The sequence below is a fragment of the Sardina pilchardus genome, chromosome 1 (genome assembly GCF_963854185.1).
Source record: "Sardina pilchardus chromosome 1, fSarPil1.1, whole genome shotgun sequence".
Taxonomy (NCBI): Eukaryota; Metazoa; Chordata; class Actinopteri; order Clupeiformes; family Clupeidae; genus Sardina; species Sardina pilchardus.
The window spans coordinates 4,317,003-4,331,615 of NC_084994.1; the positions used below are offsets into that span (position 1 = coordinate 4,317,003).

Genomic DNA, 14,613 nt, shown 5'->3' on the forward strand with positions numbered 1-14,613 from the left:
GTGTTTCTTGACCACCAGGAGGAGTTGTGGAGCCAATATGGGTGACACAGTTGATGTAGGAGTGTTTCTTGACCACCAGGAGGAGTTGTGGAGCCAATATGGGTGACACAGTTGATGTAGGAGTGTTTCTTGACCACCAGGAGGAGTTGTGGAGCCAATATGTTGGATGAGATTCCAGCAGGTAACCAATGACAATCAGATGATGTTTTATTTATTTGGTTTTTTTTGTCCAAGTATAGAGTGTGTGTGTGTGTGTGTGTAGCGAAACAGACCAGACTCAAGCGAAGAAACTTTAATGTCAGAACTCAAGACACAGTATCTGCAAAATGAGATGAACAATAGAGCACGTACACGACATATTACACGTACATCATATTACCTATAAACGTATATATACACATGCGTAAAAAAAAATACACACAGGAACTAATAAACACTCTTTCTCTCAACAACAGGTCTACATCTGAGGGCCAAGACAACAGAGATTCTCCTCCCGACAGCCTCTCTCCTCCTGCAAGAGAGAGAGCAAGCAATAAGCGCATGCCATGTCTCTTCCCCACTTCAAAACTAGAATACTCATTCGATCAATAGGCTTCCCTTTACGTCTGTGGTGGCGCTAGTCAAAACTAGAGCGCTGGCTAGATCAATATGCTTACCTTTACGTCTGTGTTAGTGCTAGTCAAAACTAGAGCGCGGGCTCGATCAATAGGCTTCCCTTTACGTCTGTGGTGGCGTTAGTCAAAACTAGAGCGCGGGCTCGATCAATAGGCTTACCTTTACGTCTGTGGTGGCGCTAGTCAAAACTAGAGCGCTGGCTCGATCAATAAGCTTACCTTTACGTCTGTGGTGGCGCTAGTCAAAACTAGAGCGCTGGCTAGATCAATAGGCTTACCTTTACGTCTGTGGTGGCGCTAGTCAAAACTAGAGCGCTGGCTCGATCAATAGGCTTACCTTTACGTCTGTGGTGGCGCTAGTCAAAACTAGAGCGCTGGCTCGATCAATAGGCTTACCTTTACGTCTGTGGTGGCGCTAGTCAAAACTAGAGCGCGGGCTCGATCAATAGGCTTCCCTTTACGTCTGTGGTGGCGTTAGTCAAAACTAGAGCGCTGGCTCGATCAATAGGCTTCCCTTTACGTCTGTGGTGGCGTTAGTCAAAACTAGAGCGCTGGCTAGATCAATAGTCTTACCTTTACGTCTGTGGTGGCGCTAGTCTCGGTCTCTGTCTCCGCCCTCCGAGCCGGTCTAGGCTCAGGCGCAGCCAGCCCTGAATGGCGGCTTCCACCTCTGCCTCCGTGGCAGTGGACAGCACTTTGTTCCTCAGCACGGACACTAAGGAGAGAACACATACAACAACACTAGGGTCAGAACCTAGTACTTGATTGGACAGTTTTTTCCGGCGCAAAGTACAAACAGTACAATACAACTCATTGCTGGTGTAGTCAGTCTTGAGACTTTTACGATTTTAATCCCAGAAAATAAACCGCTCCTGCAAAGAAAGTAGAAAAAAAAACCAATAATAATAATAGCCATAATAATAGTAATGAGCTTTATTTTTTATAGCACCTTTCATACTCAGAATGCAGAGTGCTATAAGTTATAAGACAATAATAGAATATGAAATAAATGTTAATATGAAAACACATAAGACCCTGGAGCCATTCATACTGACTGGCAGCTTGTGAATGCCAGTGTGTGTGTGTGTGTGTGTGTGTACGTGTGTGTGTGTATTTACACTGACAGGCTTGTGAACACCTGTGAAATATTCGGTTTTAAAAATACCCGGCTATGTGTGTACATAGCTTTACTCAGTAGAATCTCGTGAATGGGCCGTGATTTGATGCCAGACTTACTCAGTAGAATCTCGTGAATCGGCCGTGATTTGATGCCTGTCTTCTGTCCTCTCCCGCACCAGTTTAACTGGGTGGCCAGATGAGGTCCGATCACCTTCCGGCACACGCGCGACACGGTTTTTCTAACACAGTCTCCTCCGGCTATAGACAACCTTGCGATCTGTAATGAAACATTAAAGCATTAAACAAGGCATTGGGTCAGCCGTGGCCTACTGGTTAGGGCTTTGATCCCCGACCAGTCCACAGCTGAAGTGCGCTTGAGCAAGGCACCTAAGCCCTCACTGCTCCCTGAGCGCCGCTGTTGGGCAGGCAGCTCACTGCTCTGGGTTAGTGTGTGCTTCACCTCACTGTGTGTTCAATGTGTGCTGTGTGTTCACTAATTCTCAAATTGGGATAAATGCAGATACCGAATTTCCCTCACGGGATCAAATAAGTATACTTATACAAGTAAGTATAATACTTTTTTGATCCCGTGAGACATTATTCTTCACATTAACTTGCTTAATGCACACACACACACACACACACACCAGCTTTTGAAGCATGATTATTGCCAAGGTTGACAGGGAAAGTAAACAGCAGGCAAAATGTCAATCCAACAATGCGATTGGCGGTTTATGTTTCAGGGTAGGATTTCCAGTTCACAACTGCTACGAATTTCCCCATAGAACCCCAATCATTTCCTCGTTAATTAGTCCCCTCCGCTGTAGACTCTCTGGTGTTACCCATTCTAAACCCAACAATGCTATTGGCGCTTTACATTGCAGGGCAGGGTATCCAGTTTACCATGTTTAGTTCATTTGTCCCCTACCCTACAGACTGTCCCGCATTGAATAAACCCATTGTATAGTATTAAAGGACAATACCAAGCGTTTCTTAAACTCGCTGTCACGATGAACTCTTTCATCAAAGTGATTGAGCTCTTCTAACGTCAAGATGGGGAGCCTTTGGTCGTTATCACTTCTCTGCGACTGTTGGTCCTCAGTTCCGTTTTCACTGAGTGAGTGTACAACAGCTGTTAAATGGTCCACCTTCAGGTGAAGTTCGCCAAGCTGCTCCTGAACGATCCTTTCAACTGTCATGAGAAATAGAGAGAAAATTCCAGAATCATAATTTCAACTGTCATTAGATTACAGTGATAACTCCAGAACGATCATTACATTGCATGTTAAATGCAATGTACTGTTATCACTGTTCTTCTTATCGGGATAATTATTCTGCTTCCGACCAAAATCAACGATCAAAGGCTCTAAAACCACTGAACCGTTTGACGTCATTCAAACACTCATACACAGGTCTTGTAACGGAGATTTGTTCTATGTATTTTTCACATTTGTGAACTTTATACTTTTTGAGATATTTACGATAAAAAAGTTTAAAATTCCCATAGAGTTTACATTGAGACCCTTTGGCGGCAAAGACTAATTGTTACGTCAGTGCTCAGCTGTCAGTAATCAAGGATCTCTGAGTCTGATACATGGCATCACCACTGCGCTAAACCAGGCTAAACGTGAATGTTACGTTACGTCTACAGCTGTGAAAACATTCTACCTTGCCACTGTAATCCAGGACGTTGTCGTCTTGTCTCCTGTTAGGCTACTCCTTACTTGATTTGTTTATATCGTTACAGTAGCCTAACCGGTTTGCTCTCGGTAACGTTATCAACAGCTAAAGACAATCTAACCTAACGTCAATGTAAACACTGTATTTACTTAGCTAACGACAACCAAACTTGCTCCAGGCTAACGTTTAACGTCGGGGTAGGCTGCAAGGCGAACAGGGTTTAGCAAGCTAGTCGTTAGACTTGCCAGCCAGGCAATCATTTAAAGCTTTCGGTATCATTCACAAATTAAAAACCTAAGCTTATTGTACATTCCTATTAGGACAATCACGCACCTGAACACACTTCGAAGAACATACTAGCTCATCCTGTAAAATGTGTACTACATAAAATATCCTAGGCCTACTGTAAGCTAACGTTACATTTGCTAGATATCCTACCTGTTGCTGCATCATCGTTGATTGGCGTTGTTTGAGAATGAGATTGTATTCCGTATTCCATGCCTACTTTTAACCTGCTTGAAGGCTATAAGCTATCCTACCAGTCGTTTCACCACTAAAGTGTCAGCTCTTGCAACTCGTTTGAAGTTGGCAACTTCATTTCAGTCTTTTCAAATTCTAATAAATGAAGAGTTATTTTCCAAAATAGCCTAATAGGCCTATCCACAATTTTGATGCATTTTCATAAATCACTTATGTGACTTTCCAAGTAGCCTAATTTCAGTGGAATTGTAATTGGGTTATTGTTATTTATCTATTCGTCTGTGTAGCCTAGTTGTCTTTTTAACTATAGGCCTAATACAATTATGTCAGTAACCTTTTTGCATTTACATGCAATGGTAATTCCTTCCATGGAATTACATTTTCTAGTTTCAACTGTCATTACAACTGCAGTGAAAATTCTACAACCATGCTTTCAACTGTCATGAGAAATAGAGAGAAAATTCCAGAATAATGATTTCAACCAGACCAGACTGACTGTGTGTGTGTGTGTGTGTGTGAGTGTGATAGTGTGAGTGAGAGTGTAATCATCTATCTGACTTCCTCCCCACAACTTCTTACCAGACTGACTGACTGACTGTGCGTGTGTGTCTGTATGTGTTTATGTGTGTGTGTGTGTGTGTGTGTGTGTGTGTGTGTGTGTGTGTGTGTGTGTGTGTGTGTGTTCCTCCCCACAACTCCTCACCAGACTGACTGCAGTCCTCATATCCGTGAGCTGCATTTTCCACTTTAATCCCAGAGACTGAAATCTCCAGCAGGTTCTGGTTGCTAGGAGAGACCAGTGGAATGTGAACGTCAGGCGACTCCAGCTGTTGTGACCAGACCAGCGGCTCCTCAGCTGCCATCAGCTGATCTGATTGGAGAGGAGAGCTGGGACCACTGATTGGCTGCAAAACACACATCACCGGCGTTAGAATGTGTGTGAACGTGTGTGTGTGAACGTGTGTGTGTGTGTGTGTGTGTTCATCTCACCTTGATCTGGCTCTCTCCACCCTGTGGCAACTCATCCACGTCCTGACCCGTCCTGTGTGGGGGGGGGGGGGGGGTTGACAAGTCTGAATCATTGAAAAGGTTGGCTAAACAAACAAACAAACAAACAAACGTGTGTGTGTGAGTGTGAGAGTGTGTGTGTGTGTGTGTGTGTGTGTGTGTGTGTGTATGTACGTGTGTGTGAGTGTGAGAGTGTGTGTGTGTGTGTGTGTGTGTGTGTGTGTGTGTGTGTGTGTGTGTGTATGTACGTGTGTGTGTGTGTGTGTGTGTGTGTGTGTACGTGTGTGTGTGTGTGTGTGTGTGTGTGTACGTGTGTGTGTGTGTGTGTGTGTACGTGTGTGTGTGTGTGTGTGTGTGTGTGTGTGTGTGTGTGTGTGTGTGTGTGTGTGTGTGTGTGTGTGTGTGTGTGTGTGTGTGTGTGTGCACACACCTGCTACTTAGTTGTCTTTGCAGCTCTCTTATTTCATTCTTCAGGAAAGCAACAGTCTGAATAGAAACACACACACACACACACACACACACCACATACACACACACATTGATATGACTCCTCCCTTCTTGTTTCTCCACTCTCCCCATCCTCAAACTCACTCATCACCCCCTCATGCACACACACACACACATACACCTGGTTGGTCTGTGTTAGTGAGCGGTAGGGCTGGGGGTTAAATTGTTGTTTATTAAAGCAACACTAAAGCACTTTTTCTCTGTCGCAAGCATGCTATTTGTTAATCCAGCAAATAACAATGTCCACAGACAAGTTGGAGTATATTCCATGATTTTACGAAAGTATGATGTATTGTGACATTGAAGCAAGTCCAATTTGTAGTTTCTTTTGTCTCATTTCATCGAACTACAGATACGCTACCCGATCTGGTAAAGATACATAGTGCGGTCCGGTCACAGCCGATAGAGGACCGCGAAGTGAATGCAGAAGTAACGTTCACTCTGTTACGAGTCGTTGAACCGCTGAAATGATTTTAGAAACATTATTTTCAGGTACGAAAAAATGTTTTAGTGTTGCTTTAAACGATTAATCCCGCGATTATTTTATCGATTAGTCGACTAATCTGTCGATTAATGTAACAATTACTTGTATGTTGCTTGATTAATAAAAACCATAACGCATCTCAAATATATACCAAAAAAATCTTAATAATATACTTTATGAAATGTGAACTATGCAAGTTACCTTTAAACGACAGTTTTGCGCAGACAATCTAGTAGTGGTACTCTTTTAATAGCAATATTGGTAGTGTAGGTAGCGTACTCTTAACCTCATTGCAGTGCTACGCTATGATTCGTTTATAAGTTACTTTTAATAGTAATATTGGTTGTGTAGGTAGCGTATAGGTGTAATTGAGTGCCTGTCACTTTAAGACGTTTGTTAGGGAACCCTTGGAATTTTAACACAATTAAAAGGTTGATATATCTGTGAATCATGCAGGATAATGTTTTCTGCGTAGTTTGTTAAAATAAAGGTTTGTACTTCTCCTTGAGACAAACACTTTTGAGTCTTGGAAAACAGTTTTCCATTTACGTCGGGATTTTGGGAACATTCAGTGTCAGTCAATAAAATGTGTAGAGAAATTGTCAAACAGCTGTAAGTATGCTAAAGTCGACATCCAAACAGTATTCTAATGCTTAGAGATACAGCTTGATTGCATAAGTTAGTAGCCTACATTAAGGAGACTAAACGTTGTGTTAAGAGGTTAGCAGAGTTCACTTAATTGCATGATTATAATCGATGCGTCGCTACAGGCCTAGTGAGCGGTCCCTCTCCTTCAGGTGTTTTTACAGATCACACACATACATACACACTCACACACACACCCACACACCCATACACACCCGGTTGGCCTGTGTCAGTGAGTGGTCCTTCTCCCCAAGGTGTTTAAACAACTCATCGATCTTCAGCTTCAGCTGCTTGTTTGACTCCACCTGGTCTGTTAGGCTCCGCCCAGTCTCCGCCTCCTTCTCCTCCAGACGACGAATCAACATGCAGAGCTCCTGGTTCCGACCTACCTCATGCTGAAAAAGACACAAACGCATCAAGCTTTCTAACACTAACACACACACACACACACACACACACACACACACACACACACACACACACACACACACACACTCCAAAGACTGAAACACACATTCGTAGAGGACAAGTGGGACAAGTACAGGACCACTTCCCTATGCAGCCCTTGTGTTTCCATAGCTACAAGGCCTACCCACATGCAGCTGTTGTGTTTCCATAGCTACAAGACCTTAAGCAGTCTTTTTGCATGTGTGCCGTGAGAGATCATCAGGTGTGCAGTGGGAAATTTCACTTTTATTAAAACATTTATCTAGTTGAGTGTCTGGACGTGTGAATACCCATTTACCTGTTCCATGAGGTGCCATTTTAGGGAGACAGGACCAGCTATCAGATTTAAACGTGACATGCAACAGGGGGTGTGTAGAGTGATAGTGTGAAAATGAAGTTGTGCATCATCAGGTTATTCATGTTATCAACTGTTCTCTTTCTATGTGTGTGTGTGTGTGTGTGTGTGTACATACATATTGAGTCTGTGTGTGTGTGGGTGGCTAAACTATCACAACATTAAATAAACATTCTTTGTGTGTGTGTGTGTGTCTTACCTGTAATGCTTGTGTGATGTACTGGGTGGCCTTTTCCAAGTCGATGCAGGCTTGTTTGTGATTCATGTCTGTATGTTGGCCAAGCGCATCCATCTACAAACACACACACACACACACACACACACACACACACACACACACACACACACACACACAACCAGAAATGAAGGATCTGATTACCAGAAAAATGACCAGACTGAAACTAACAACTAACACACCAGTAGGAGGTGCAAATAATATTGCATTTTCGGTTGATGATTTGACTGCGAAACTGGGACTGATCTTTCAGTAGACAACAGAAATTCATCTTAAGAGTAATTAGACCTAGACTGGAGTCCCACCAAACACTGGATGTCAGATTGACGTGCAGATCTTGTCTATATTGGGTCCGTTCTATTCATCTATTCAACGTCCCAACTAGGTCCACAATTTGGATGTCCAACCACGACCCACCTTGGACTTACTGGGTATTTCTCAAAGTCAAAAGCTCGTCCTTGATAGAGTGCTTTCTTTCAAGTCGAGTGCTAGAGAGACAAGGCTACACACCTTCCCAGTACCCCCTCCAGCCGTCAAGATCGCATGCAATGGAACAGCCTAGCGAGTGTGGAAGTGCACGTCAATTGTGCACGGTTCCGGCTGCGCGCTTAATTAGAACCGTGGAAATTGTGCTGCTTTTACAGGAGTTCCGACAACTGCAGCTGCACTTTCCTCTAAATAAACTTTTTGGAGTAGCCTACAGTATTTCCACATTCGACTTGGTCTTCACATATCACAATCCGTAGTTTAATATTTCGTTTTTTTATTTAGTAGTTTTATAATTATGTTAGTGTCAATGGAAAGTCATACCGATAATTGGCAACAGCAACGGTAATGTTAAACTTCTACAAAGTTCGTATTGGGCGAAATTCTGAGATGAATTAATAACAAGTCTATCACAACTTGTTCATGCACATTGACATATGCATTTATGATGAATATGCACAATAAACTTGATAAATGCCTGAGCAAATATACGATGGCATTAACAGAACACTTGATAAATCATATTTAGCCTACATTAACACGCACTGCTTCTTTGCATCTACTTTCCATCTCCCTCTCTCTCTTTTTTTTTTTTTAACCGCACCGTCAGAAATTTTCTAATTGTTCATACGCAAAGGATTGTGGGTTATTTCTTCACTCCGAGGATCCATCGATGCATCCTCCAAAATTCTCCGAAATTCTCAGAACGAAGGACTCAGTACTTGCTAGAATTTGAAAGCATCCTTGACTTTGGAACAGTGCTTGACGAGATTTGATGACGTAACGTCCTTGAAAAAGTGGCTTGGAAGGAGCAATCCTTGACTTTGAGAAGCACCCACTATTTACGTTCAACATTTGACCTTTGAACTGGGCAATTGTTTAGGACTTCATTTGGACATGACAGGTGCAGGATATTTAAATGTAATCCCACTGAGCAATGCGACGTCAGAGTGACGTTCTTAAATGTCATTAGACGTCCAATCACTTTTGGACATTGACAATCGCTGCTCCTGTTGCAAACAGCCAGTCGTGGACTGATGTTTTGATGTCATTAAAATACATTTATTATAATCCTTGAGCCAGCTCCTTACTATATGGTCTCCGTGACGATGCAGCGTTAGTTTGCATCTCCAACAGACATACCATACCTGGTTAACGACGCCCACAAATGCCCGTATCTTTGTGTAAAAGACTCGCTACTGGTGTTCACCGATTTTACCTCAGTTCGATCATTTGCATTTGCCAAAAGTCCCCCTATCGTTTTTTATTTAACTGATACCTACCTTCTCCATGCGGAGTTTATTTCGTAGCCTGACGGTATCGGTATAGTTCGTGGGTGACAAACGTGTCAGTGGCACCAAAGATCCGCTGTAACCCTCTCTGGTAGAACTCCAGCTGCGTGGCTTTGTGACAGTTAGCTGAGGACTTTTCAGAAGGCTAACCTAACTAAATAACCACAGGCTTTGAAAACAACCGTAACTTCCCAAACGACAGAATAGACAACAAATATCTCTATAGTTGAATACACGTATATAATATCTTTGCATAAACCACTCGCAATTGCTGGAGTTGTTTGATAATCGCTGGACCACTATTGTTTGTTGTGCCGCCCTTCTTCTACACTTCTACTCACGCCGTCGCCTTGAGACGGTTTATTCGAGCATGGAAGCCTGCCGCCCTCTAGCGTATAGAATGAGAAATTACGAAAAGATGCCGATTTCATTGCAAGTTCACATCACATGCTGATATTATTATTGTGATAATAGTCAATAATGAAAATAAAGAAAAAAAGACTGCTGTTTGAATGCCTATCCATGCAACTGATTGTGTAGAAGTGTTTTTTTGACATATCATCATGTTGGTCAAAATACACAGTGCCAAACTGCAAAATACAAACAGTAGGCTACAGCGGGCTACAAACTTTAAAACATTATGCAGTCTCCTACAATTAATCCTTCTAAAAAAAAATATTTGACTGTAGTTTTGTTGATAAATCGTTTTGAAACAGTGCATCACAGAGGCACAAGCATTTATTTGGACCAAAAGGACCCAGCTGTGGCTGGAAAAAAAAATGATATGCAACTTTTCACCCTGCACGGTAGAGGGCGGTAAACCTATATGCTCCACTCAACCGCCGGCAGTCGAAGAAGAAAAGCCAAACAAACCGTACGGTCAGTTTTCGAAGAGCAGCCTTGTTCTTGTGAGCGGCTTATGCTGAGATATTTAAAAAGAGAACGTTTGTTTATCTATGTCTAAAATATTTATGTAATCAATGAGGTGGTTGTAGTCTTTTTTAAGTCATCTGTTAATCTTAACTGGAAGGCGACATGCAGCAGCAGGGTTCTACCTTGCGGTGCCAGCGCGTGTCCCCGTGAAAGCACACCGATTCCGGGAGGATGCTACGAGTTCGCGCGAAGGTGGGCACCGCGCTACTGTTTGGGAATATTGTCTGAAGGAAATAACACTTTCTAGAGGGTTCTGCGTAGTCATACTGCCAAAAAACCCTCAGCCGACATCAGTGATCACTACTAGCCAATATTTCGGTTGAAGATTAGATTAGCACTCAAAGTAAAACTAATCAATTGAACGGACTTCGAGAAAAATAACTGACATTAGACAATAAGCCTACAATTCCACCTTGCACGTCTGAGACTTGGAATAACAGTGTTGTTATAATCGTGTTGTTATAGAGGACTGCTTTTTGGTGTGTGTGTGTGTGTGTGTGTGTGTCTGTGTGTCTCTCTCTGTGTGTGTGTGTGTGTGTGTGTGTGTTTGTAGATGAATGAGGTTAGTCGACATATAGACATGAGACACAAGCAAGCCTGCATCGACTTGGAGAAGGCCACCCAGTACATCACACAAGCATTACAGGTAAGACACACACACACATACAGCCAAACACACACACACACACACACACACACACACACACACACATACATTGACACCTAGGCTGTACCTCTCTGAACTTGTCTTATAGAAACACAGTGGTCTTTTTTGTCAGTTATGAGGGGTTACACCATAGACCTCTGAAGTTGGCTTACAAAAAAGAGCCAAAACTGCCATCTTTGCCCAGATAAGGAGATCCGGGTGTTAATTGAAACAAACTACCTATGGGAAGTTGCATTGCAAGTTAGCTATGGGGAAGCAAAGATTTACGTTTGCCGTCATAACATACTGAAGATCACAGTACCCACTAGGAAGGCAGAGGACAAAAGGGTGTTGAGCTAAACGTCTGCCTTTCAGACTTCTTCATCCCCACGAGAGTGATAATTCAAAATCCCCATGCTATATCTCAAAGATGGACGTTTTTTTGTAGGCGAACTTCAGAAGTTTATGGTGCTTAAAAACTAAGTGTGTGTGTGTGTGTGTCTTATGTGTTTATGAGAGAGAGAGAGAGAGAGAGAGAGAGAGAGAGAGAGAGAGAGAGAGAGAGAGAGATGGAGAGAGAGATCTAACATGCTTGATGTGTTTGTGTGTTTTTCAGCATGAAGTAGGTCGGAACCAGGAGCTCTGCATGTTGATTCGTCGTCTGGAGGAAAAGGAGGCGGAGACTGGGCGGAGCCTAACAGAGCAGGTGGTGTCGAACAAGCAGCTGAAGCTGAAGATTAATGAACTGCAGAAACACCTGGAGGAGAAGGACCACTCACTGACACAGGCCAACCAGGTGTGTGTGTGTGTGTGTGTGTGTGTGTGTGTGTGTGTGTGTGTGTGATGAACTGCAGAAACACCTGGAGGAGAAGGACCACTCACTGACACAGGCCAACCAGGTGTGTGTGTGTGTGTGTGTGTGTGTGTGTGTTGTACAGCTATAGAAATCTCATGCAATCAAGACACACATTCGCCTGCTATCATAAGACACTTTAGGTTGCAGAATAGAGTCAGTAGAACTGGATTTGGCTGGATTTGTACACGTATAAACTAATGATACTGGTGATGCAACAATAGGGCTACAGCACAGCGTATTCTAATGATATTGGTGATGCAACAATGGGCTTACAGCACAATGTATAAACTAATGATTAGGGATGCACCGATCCGACTTTTTCAGTCCCGATACCGATGCCTGGGCTCTGCGTATCGGTCGATATCCGATACCGATCCGATACCATTGTTAATTAATAAACTGTAGGCCTATACCTCACCATGTGGAAAAGACTAAAGGCATCAGGCTTGACTTCATTCTTCATTCTTTCCCTAACTAAACATTACTTTCCTTAAAAAATCGAACAAAATAACACTTAGATATAAAGGTAATGTATTATTATTATTATTATTATCATCATCATTATTGATTATATTACTATTAAAAATAAACTGCTATACACCAGCAGCAACTTGGAACAGCATTCAAATTCAAGTTCACAGTTATTACTAAATAATACATCTAACAAAAAACAATTTTGCTGATAAAAATCCATTATTAGTGACATACATTGAAACACCCCTGCCAAAATGGTGTCACCTGCGAAACCCCTCTATTTACTCATAGTGGTACGGTCCCGCAGTTTCCCCACGATAAACTAATTAGTTCACACGGAGTTTGAATGGTGGTAAACGGTAGAAGTTGTACGTTTTATCTAATAAATGATACGTTTTTAACAGCCAATTTGAACATTTGCATGTCTTTATACCAAGAACAGTTTATACAGATGAGATGAAAATGACAATGTGTTTAGTTTGAGTAGCTATTTTGTGTTGACTGTTACACATTAAACGTGTTGCCTAAATGCAAAAAAACGCATGAAGATCGTAATTAATCTATGACAAATGGTGGTTAGTATAGATATTCTTTTGATCCTATGACATAAATTTGGTATAGCCTATTTATCCCATCCATGAATTTAGACACTCAGAGCACACAGTGAGGTGAGGCACACTCTAACCCGCAGCAGTGAGCTGCTGCTATAGCGGCGCTAATGGCTGGTTGCGCGTCATGGCTCAGCCTTTTTTTGAGACTATATTAAATTCGGATCGGCCCATGGATCGGCTCATTTTTTCCGATCCCCGATCCAGCTATTTTGTTCATATCGGGGCCGATATCCGATCCAAATATCGGATCGGTGCATCCCTACTAATGATATTGGTGATGCAACAGTAGACCTACAGCACAACATATTCTATTGATACTGGTGATGCAACAGTAGACCTACAGCACAACGTATTCTAATGATATTGGTGATGCAACAGTAGACCTACAGCACAGCGTGTTCTAATGATATTGGTGATGCAACAATAGGGCTACAGCACAGTGTATTCTAATGATATTGGTGATGTAACAATAGGCTTACAGCACAATGTATAAAAATGGCCATACTCTAGTCCTGGCATGCTATTGGCCGGTGACGCGCCGAAAGCGAAACTTAAGCGACGCGAAGTGCAGTAGAAACAAAGCGCAGCCTCGCCAGACTAATGTTCAATCTTAAAAGATTGAGTTTAGTCTGGTGAAAAACAGACTAATGATACTGGTGATGCAACAATAGAATAGAATAGAATATGGTGACGCAACAGTGGACCTGATATCTGCACTAAACCCATCCAACCAACTGGTCTGTTACTACCAAAGCCTACTACTAGATACCATTTCAGATGGGGACATTCAAACAAAACAAAGTCATAACTTGTTTTGACATTTTGTTTTTGTCATTTTAGTTTGTATGGGGGAAACATCATAAAACAGGTTTATATGGGAAAATCAGAGATTGTTATTTTAGGCTGTATCACCCATCCCTACCAAGAGCTTATTGGACCTCATACCACTGCTTGGTCAAATTTCCTATTGTGATGCGCTATTTGGAACGTGCACTATTTTTCTATATAGGCTACCGCACGGCTATGAAGTAGTTCCCTTCTTTAGGGCTTATTACACTTAATTCACCAATGTGAATGTAACGGTAAAAACCGCAATGTTGTATCGAAGACAGTGGCTATATAAACGAAAATGATAGTAGCAGTGGTATAAGCGGGATAAGCAACTCCGCGCCGTGCGTTTCTAGGAAAATAATGCTCTTATCGAAGTGTAAAGTCCCCTCCGCCTGCGGCGTCGGGTCCTTATTACCACTTCGAACGTGCATAATTTTCCTAGAAACGCACGGCGCGTCGTTGATTATCCCTTACTTATATGTGATAGAGTGTATAGAGACTGTAATTAGAGAGTGTGTGTGTCTGTGTGTGTGTGACTCAATACAGACTGTGGCTTTCCTGAAGAATGAGCTAAGGGACCTGCATCAACATCTGCAAAGCCAGCCAAGTAATAGGTATATAAACACACACACACACACACACACACACACACACCATTATCACACTTTATTTCAGTCTCACCCAATGTGAAACAACAACCCCCCCCCCCCCAACAGGACGGCTCAGGAAGTGAATGAGTGGCCAGAGGATGTAGAGAGCCAAATCAAGGTGAGACGCACACACACACACACACACACACACACACACACATGCGAACACACACACAAACACACACAGAGAGAGAGACACACACACACACACACACACACACACACGTACGAACACACACACAAACACACAGAAGTCCCTT

At 42.5% G+C, this 14,613-nt stretch overlaps 2 protein-coding genes across 5 annotated transcripts in view; one reads left to right on the top strand and one right to left on the bottom strand.

The window, feature by feature from the left end:
- Positions 1 to 277: 277 nt before the first annotated feature.
- Positions 278 to 9,666, bottom strand: LOC134081753 (mitotic spindle assembly checkpoint protein MAD1-like). Its single transcript, XM_062537585.1, has 10 exons — positions 9,344 to 9,666; positions 7,539 to 7,631; positions 6,753 to 6,932; positions 5,332 to 5,387; positions 4,884 to 4,935; positions 4,597 to 4,798; positions 2,717 to 2,925; positions 1,851 to 2,010; positions 1,188 to 1,329; positions 278 to 511 (listed from the first exon to the last, which is right to left on the bottom strand). The coding sequence occupies exons 1-9, from the start codon at positions 9,350 to 9,352 to the stop codon at positions 1,190 to 1,192; spliced, it is 1,101 nt and encodes a 366-aa protein (XP_062393569.1). The 5' UTR covers positions 9,353 to 9,666; the 3' UTR covers positions 278 to 511; positions 1,188 to 1,189.
- Positions 9,667 to 10,259: 593 nt separating this feature from the next.
- LOC134081627 (mitotic spindle assembly checkpoint protein MAD1-like) overlaps positions 10,260 to 14,613 on the top strand; it is a 24,083-nt gene continuing 19,729 nt past the window's right edge. Inside the window, exons 1-5 of one of the 4 annotated variants that reach the window (XM_062537577.1) lie at positions 10,260 to 10,477; positions 10,839 to 10,931; positions 11,548 to 11,727; positions 14,250 to 14,317; positions 14,420 to 14,471. In XM_062537577.1, the coding sequence (XP_062393561.1) occupies positions 10,457 to 10,477; positions 10,839 to 10,931; positions 11,548 to 11,727; positions 14,250 to 14,317; positions 14,420 to 14,471 (414 nt within the window). In that variant the 5' untranslated portion in view covers positions 10,260 to 10,456. The remainder of the gene's footprint in view (positions 10,478 to 10,838; positions 10,932 to 11,547; positions 11,728 to 14,249; positions 14,318 to 14,419; positions 14,472 to 14,613) is intronic. The other 3 variants (XM_062537578.1, XM_062537574.1, XM_062537576.1) reach the window with 3 other exon arrangements.